Consider the following 7,712-nt stretch of genomic DNA (forward strand, 5'->3'; position numbering starts at 1 on the left):
GGGGGGGGGGGCGGGCTGGATGCCACGATGCCTACAGCGAGTTTGTCTCGTTTCAGTTTGGATGCGCGGTGCAGATTGGCGGTTTCTGGTTTCTGGAGCAGTGCACGAACAGGCACATGGGAATGGGGAGGGGGGCCTCGTCTGCTGCTGAGCAGATCCGGGCTAGCTCGAGCGACCATCTGCAACTCTCGGGGAATTCAGGTTGGCGGATCATCAGACGTGGATCTCTGCCGCTGGTGCGCCAACGGCGGATCTGATGGTGCATTTTCTCGGACTAGACCCGAGACTGAGAGGTGGAAAAGACGGACATGATCCGAACTTTGTGAGGTGTTTGGGCTGTTTGTGGGGGTTTCAGGAGACGACAACACAAGACAAGTGAAGACACAGTCAAACCATCTCATCAATCCCGGTTGATCCTCGACGCGGACAGATTCAGGCACAGCGTCAACCGCCACTGAAATCGACTTGTCAGGTGGTGGGAACAAGCCTGACAGAGTTGACAAGGGGTCACAAAACAATTGATTCTGGAGCTCTTGAGTGGGCTGAGCCCCTGACATGGTGGCGCCTGATTGGCTGACGTTTTATCTCCGACTCAACTCGAGGACAGTCCGAGTTGCGAGCCTCACAACTGCAGCACCTCAGCAGTTGCTCGAGTTGCGACTTCCTGGAGCATCTTCAAAATTCTCATCTCTGATGGGTGATGGAGTGATACTTAAGGTGCAAATTCCATTTCAGCCGATGATGACGATGACGGCGGAAACCTCGAGGCGGTCAACCAACAAGAGACGCCACCTCAGGGAAGCCGCTGTTCTGTTGTCCTCCCTCAACTCAATATTTGCAATTCCTTTTTCCCTTACATCAAGCTTCATGGCAGGGAATGACCCGGCATGCGACACCCTCGCCAGAACCACACTCCGTACCTAGAGCATGTCTTGAAATGTCTCGCTGCATACGAGACTTACTTACCTCAAGCGTTCAACGTTCAACGGGTCCGGCGGTGAGGGAGCTCGTGCTGGTGCGACACTCGTCGCCCTCGCTGCCCTGCCAATCACTGCCTCTGCCACCGCTCCGGCTCCTTTTTTCAGCCCGGCCTTTGTGTTCCCGGGCTCGGTGCACAACGCCGCCCGCCGCCGTCTCCGGCTGGAGCTCCGGTCGTCGTCGCGTCCGGCATGACGCCAGATCTCCCTGCTGTGCGCCACAACTGTCGTCCTGGACCCGGACCTTATATCGCTGCCCCGCGGATCCATCCTCCCCCCCCCCCCCCTCTCCACCCGTCAATCTGGACCACCTCTCATCAGAGTTTTGGCCGGACGACCTGATGCTTCTTTTTCTCTGTGAGCCTTGTTGTGTCTGATGGTAACTACCCTGTCTGGGCAGCGCTGGTTACACCGAGATCCCGCGACCCCATTCTCTGCTGCCTGGGTACTCACCCAAGATATGGCATCGTCAAGTGACACGAATCGGATCGGGTTCTTTGCTGGTGTGCGCGCGTCATGCCGTGAACGGGGGGCCGCCGCTCACTAATAAAACGACAATCAACCCATCCCCAGAGATGGCTCGTTGACATGTCAAGCAACTCTCGTACCACCGAAGATCTCGCACCCCTCCAAGACATAGCTAAGCCAAAAGCATCAAGACATACATGACGTCGCGCGACCCAAAGACACGATCAGCTATCCACCTGCTCTTGACAGCCTTCCACGTACGCTCAGTTCTTGTCACGGCTTAGTGGTGTTCTGGTGGTTGGCCTGGATCATATCTTGTCACAGTGTTTCTGCGTGGTTTAGCTTCCACCTCCAGGGGTCTGGGAAAGCCTTCTCTGACCACCTGACATATCGAAGCTTCTCTGCTTGTTCCGGAACCGGACCCCTTGGAAAAGTGGCCCGCATCATGTTGGGAGGCCATGCGCTTGACACCGGCCATATCACGGCGTGACACAAGGCGGAAGGGAGACAGACATGGGGCCAGCCGTGCGGGATGACAGCAGACGGACACGCAACACATCGGCGCAGCATAACTACGCAGAAGCGCAAGAACTAAACAGAAGGCTACCAGCTGCCTTGTTGAGTGAGGAGCACCACCTAAGATGCTGTCGGCCACCGCTATCTACCATCACAACATCCTACCTCCAAGCTTCCCGATTATGTTTCCCCCTTGGGCGGCATACATATTCGTGGTCATGCAACGGGACTGCCGTTTTCTGCCGCTAGCCTTGGTGACCGCTGCTGCTACCCTCTCGCTGACGGTCATGCCCGAGACTGGCCGGCCTAGGTACTCCGTAGTTAAGGAGGGGCTAGGTAGTTGGTAGGACTATCATGAACTGGGCATCAAGGGTTCGCTTTAGCACCAGCTTCCGCCATTAACCGCATCATCCATGAACGACGGCGGGACAGGCCGGTGCTGGTGTCGTCCGTCCGTCGCCTTCCCTCATGATTCCAAACCTCCACCCCCATGTGCCCATGTGCTGCTGTTTCTGCCAACCAGGGTCATTTGTCATCCGACTTGACGGGGAAGCGAATATCATAGTGCTGTTTCAGAACTTGGAGGAGTTCATTCCGGCGCCGCCGTGTGTTGTTCACCGTCGGCCGACCAGCCTTCCCCTTGTCCGGAATCGCCAATCGTTGACAATCCCCTTCTCCCGTTTCCCCACTAAAAAAGTAGCTTCGGCGAACCTTCTTCTCGAATTCGCTGCGTAGTGCATTTTGATCACCTGCTTGCTTTGGCGTGTCTCCTGTCTGTCAAGGGAAACGAAGCTTCTTTCTCCCCCGGACCCCAGATGGGCGCCATACGCTTTGTGGTAAGGCTGGCGGCCGTGGAGCTCGGGGGGCCCGCGTCGACGCGACAGGGGATGGCCCGGCAGTTTTTTTTTGCGGACTGCCTCTTTGATCTTCATGGCTGTTCCAAAACACCAGCTGTTGTTTTGAGAAATGCTGCCCGGAAAGACTTTCCCCCCTTGAACAACGTAGCTTGACTGCGTCTAATAGCGCCGTCTGCCGTTACACTAGGTAGATGACACAGACAGACAGAGCAAGTTTTGGGGGCGCTCCTTGGCATGGCTTCAATGTGGTCAGATTCCTAAATCTCCAACAACATCAACGACGCACAGAGAGGAAACAACATCAGCAATGACCAAACAACAAAACAACTCGCCGGACCTACGTACTAACCTAATAAGAGTATCGCTTGCGTCGGCTACTACCTCCATTCTTTACTTAGCATCAAAAGCCTAGACTCCATCCCCGGCGGTCTGCCCCCGGCCCCGGTCCATGGTGAAACTGAAACGCCTTTCGAAAGGGGGTGCTGTGTCGATCTTGCATGGGCGGCGGCGGTCCGAGACGAACGACACCACACACAATCGACGATGCATCTTCATCATCTTCATCATCATCGTCGACCGGGTTCCCCCCAATGATGATCTGCAACAGACGCAGCAAGCCACGGCTTGAAACTCTGAACTGCTAGCCAAAAATAACATCAAAACAAAACCGTTCCGGACGGTTATAAGGGGGTTAGGGCCGCCCGGGATCTGAAGGAGAAAGAAAACATGACACAAGCTTGTGAAGCTTGTCCGGGAGAGCTAACTAGCCTGGACCTTGTCGCTGAGAGTTTGCCCACCTTGACGAACACGGAAAACTAACAAGTCGAATACATACTACTACTTAGGCGTAAATATGTACGGAGTAGTTATGCACATACGTGCGATGCCTGAGGGAGGTCGATTGATGTCAGTCAGGTCAACCTAGGCTCAGTCAAGGGGGTAAGAAGGCGCGAAAGCGAGTTTCCGTAAACTCGAGCTAGGTAGGTAAGTAACAAAAACAACAGCCGCGTCTTTGAGATATGTTGTATGCATATACATTCACTATCAACCGCGTCCCCTTGCTATGTACATAGTAGTAGTTAGCCGAGCTCATCCAGCTCCGGCCCGCCGTAGCCAGCCGGACGACAGGCCGGTCGCCGTGGAAAATGTGCGGTCGTACGGAGGGCAGAGGTACGCTCGGAACGCCACACAAGCTCGGTCGGGTGCTTGTCCCACCCCACCCTTTCCGAACCGCCGCTGCGCATAGGTACATGCGGAGAGAGCCTCCTCGGCTGCATCCAGAATGCCACACGGGAGCTTGTCCCGGCGACGGGAGGCTGGGGAAGTTTTTTTTGTTCGTCTTCTCTATTTAGAGGTCGGTCAGTCGGTCGCGCGTGCATGCATATACGATAGACATCGGCGATGCAGTTCATTTGACGTGCCGATCGTGTCTAGAACTATTTTTTTTCTTGCGCTGACATAACTGTGTAGGTGACAGCTTCCCTGGGGAAAACAAAGTGATATCCAATGTCTGTGAGCCCCCCTATCCGTTTGACAGGATGTACATACCTATTCCCGGGACCCGGTCGATGGTGATGACGACACTCACAACCAAGCAACGAAGCGAAACCGAATACCCATACACCAGCCACTTGCATCAGTATCGCGCTCTAGCGCCAACTGTTCTCAGGAACCGAACAACCCTATATGTAGGTATTGAGAAAACAATGGGTTTCATCGCAGGCCCATCCCGCACCCATTGTGCTGTAACCGCGCATCCGGACCCAAGCCAGCCAGCTAGTCAGCCAGCCGACCGGCCAGACTGACAGACAAACAGACAGCCCAGCCTGCATACTACCTACATGTATCTGAGCGCTGCGCGCGTGCGTTGGTGCGGCCGGCGACATTGCGTAGCAACCCTCCTCCCATACATACCACCTGACATAGGTACATACATGTTGAGAGTCGTGGGAGGCAGGTTAGCCTATGTAGTGTTGCTTTACCGATCTATTGATACTACACCAGCATTGCTTGTACATACATACATACATACGGATTATACGAAGAACCCGATTGTTACCAAACATTTGCCTGTGCGCGTGACTGGGCTTGGGTGCACCGATGGGGGGAAAATCCAGAAACGCAATAGGAGCGCTTAAACCAGGGAGGTGTTGTAGAGTTGCTCATGATGCTACTGTAGGTACATAGCGGCTCGGGGAACCGTATCTTGACCAAAGTTGGTAACTACCCTTACCTATGCGACCTTGATGTCGTGCATTGACTCTCGGATAGAGGTGATGGTGAAGAACATAATGTGGTGGTGGTTTACGGAGAGAACTTGTAGTGGTGCGGATGTAGTATGTACATGCTAGTTATTTCGGACGGGCGAAGGGCAAGTCGAATAATTCCACCAATTCTTGATGCAGAAAGTTTGGATGTGCTGTTGTTGTCGATGGGTATCATTGTCGTTGACAGCGCTTCCGACCCCGTTGCACCCCGGGCCTCGGGCTCCATCCGTTCGCCCACTCCCCACCACCCACACCAGCTGGCATGTCATGTCATGTCATGTCATGTCAGAACATGACGTCTGTGTCATCCACCTATTCCCACCTACACATTTGCTTGGTGATAGTGCCCAACGCCGATCAGCCTCAATTTCACCCTTGGTGTAAACTAACGCACCCCGTAGTGTTAGTGTATGTAGTGGACTACTGTGCTGTTGCTTTTATCTTTGACAGATCAGGGTTCCCATGGGCAGAGAAGACGCCAGTATCTTATCCACAAGTGAACACGTGCGCTCACTCGTTCGGGTTCCAAGCCTTGCCAAGTCTGTCAAAATGCCACCAAGTCCGCTTGACGTTGTTCGGGTGTGTTCACGTGTCCGGCCCTATCCTGCACACACACAGAACTCGACGTCAAACTCTAGAGTATTACTACCAATCGGTAAAATGTTAGTTCCCCTTCTCAGGTCGTCCATCTTTCACACCCCTCCGGTCCGTCCCGCTATCGCATTCAATTGTTATCGCATCCTCCAGTATCAAGGACGGTCCATGCCCGCCCCGGCTTTCTTGACATCCCACATTGAACTCCTCTAACTATGTACCCCCCCATTAGTTAGCGCCGCCCGTCTCGCGTGGCTCGCGTGGCTCGCGTGGTTGGTGACAGCAATACGAGTAAGTATCAAGTGGGCATGGCTGTCCACATCCCGCTAAGTAGTAGTTATCAACCCCGAGCACGGCATGTTGCCTCGACCTCGAAGAAGCATGTGCTTGCTTGCTGCTGTTGTTGCGCAGCGTTCTCCGCACCAAGCCGAACGATCCGGGACATGCCAAAACTGTGGATATCATCTCCATCGTCGGAGAAGGTTATCGTCAAAGAACAGAAAAAAATCTGTAGACTGGAAAAGGAAAGTTGATCTCCGATTGTCAAGGACCACCCCCGCTCCCTTTCTTTCTTTCCACAACATGCGCGCCAACAAAAAAACTGGAGAAAGGGCTTGACACCCGAAATCCGAAAACACGATGGCTAGCGTCGGTGTCATGTCAAATCACCGAGGTCGAAAGAAGAAGACGAAAAAGAAGAAGCATGGAATGAAAAGAGGAGTAGTCTCCGCATGTCAGACGGAGCACACCCCTCCTCTCCACACATACATACAATACACCGAGACACCATCCCTACCTATACCGCCGTATTGGATCCTACCAACAATATGCGAGTTAGAGTTTGATGGCCGAGAAGAAACCGAGAACCGCTTTTCATCGGTTGTGTAATCTAGTAACTACATGCACCGTTCGGGGGCACCTCCGTTCAAGGAAGTTGAGATGTTCTGGAAGGAAGCATCCAAAGTACATTTCGTTGCTTGCTTTTTCTCCGTGTCTTGTCTCTTCATGATCGTCCGACGCTTCTTTCCCGATCTTGATGTGGTGGTTTGTTTGATTCCCCCGAACGGAACGATATGGCTTCTAGATCATCTCAGGGGGGTTACAGAACCCGAAACTTACACGACGGCATTGTGGAAAATTGAGGGGATGTTTTAGGTTCTTCAAGGGATGAAAATAATATCATTCACCTTATTATTTACAGGCTCTGCCATGCAGCGCATTCCGTTGCTATTCAATATCAAGCGTCTTTTGTGTGTTCACTTCCAACACTGTCCGTTCTTTGGATCGTCCGGGGGTTTGCTTGCTCGCGTGAATTACCGGATTGAGCCTCGGCGGACGAGGATATGGGGGCGGGGGAATCAATCAGCACATCATCATCATCACGGGGGCGTGGAGAGAGATGTGATGAGAGGGTGTGTGGTCTATTTTCCCTTGTTGATGATGTGGGTGAGAGTGATGACAGCATCGCCGAGTCTGTGATGACATCCTGTCAAATTTGACACCTTTTTTTTGCCCAAAGAGCGGTCCACGCATGGTGATTCTGCGCTAGTTAGCGCTGTGTGGGGATGGCGCATGCACTAGGTAGGTGGATCTTTCGGCAAGTTTGTGTGTTGAAGAGGGCTGAGGGAACATGACGATCCTTCCTCTTTCTTCACATGTCAAAAAAACAATGCTCATCGGCAAAACGTGTGATTGATGATGTATCGAGGTTCGAGGTCCCCAACAAAAGATGCTGACATCTGCGCTGATAGGCAGAGCTGTCCGTGTCATTTTCGTCGTTTTGGGGTCAGGGATTAGGCCACAAGGTAAATGGTTGACCTCTTTCTTGCCTCGATTCGAGGAAGCCCCGTCAATAGTGAGAGTCTTGACGAGCCGATGCTCACCGTGCTTCGCCTTCTTTGTTTCGGGCCCCATCTTCGCCGGTTAAAGCCCGGGCGATCTGGTTCCCCGATCCCCGATGGCATATCTCCACCACCATAGCTCGGCGGAGAGACCGAGATTGGGGTGTTGGTGTTGTTCAAGCAAGAGAACAG

At 53.3% G+C, this 7,712-nt stretch overlaps 1 protein-coding gene across 1 annotated transcript, besides 2 other annotated features; it reads right to left on the reverse strand.

Moving 5' to 3' along the window:
• Positions 1-962: 962 nt before the first annotated feature.
• VTJ04DRAFT_3831 (uncharacterized protein) lies at positions 963-1,247 on the reverse strand (the record flags this gene model as incomplete). The annotated part of the gene is made up of 1 exon (XM_069361775.1): positions 963-1,247. The coding sequence occupies one exon, from the start codon at positions 1,245-1,247 to the stop codon at positions 963-965; it is 285 nt and encodes a 94-aa protein (XP_069222352.1).
• A 4,387-nt stretch (positions 1,248-5,634) lies between these two features.
• Positions 5,635-5,644: a sequence feature (Short protein (VTJ04DRAFT_3832, KAL2123377.1) was converted to a misc_feature.).
• Positions 5,645-5,703: 59 nt separating this feature from the next.
• Positions 5,704-5,723: a sequence feature (Short protein (VTJ04DRAFT_3832, KAL2123377.1) was converted to a misc_feature.).
• Positions 5,724-7,712: the final 1,989 nt, after the last annotated feature.

Source organism: Mycothermus thermophilus, assembly GCF_041956435.1.
Source record: "Mycothermus thermophilus strain CBS 625.91 unplaced genomic scaffold VTJ04scaffold_2, whole genome shotgun sequence".
Lineage (NCBI taxonomy): Eukaryota > Fungi > Ascomycota > Sordariomycetes > Sordariales > Chaetomiaceae > Mycothermus > Mycothermus thermophilus.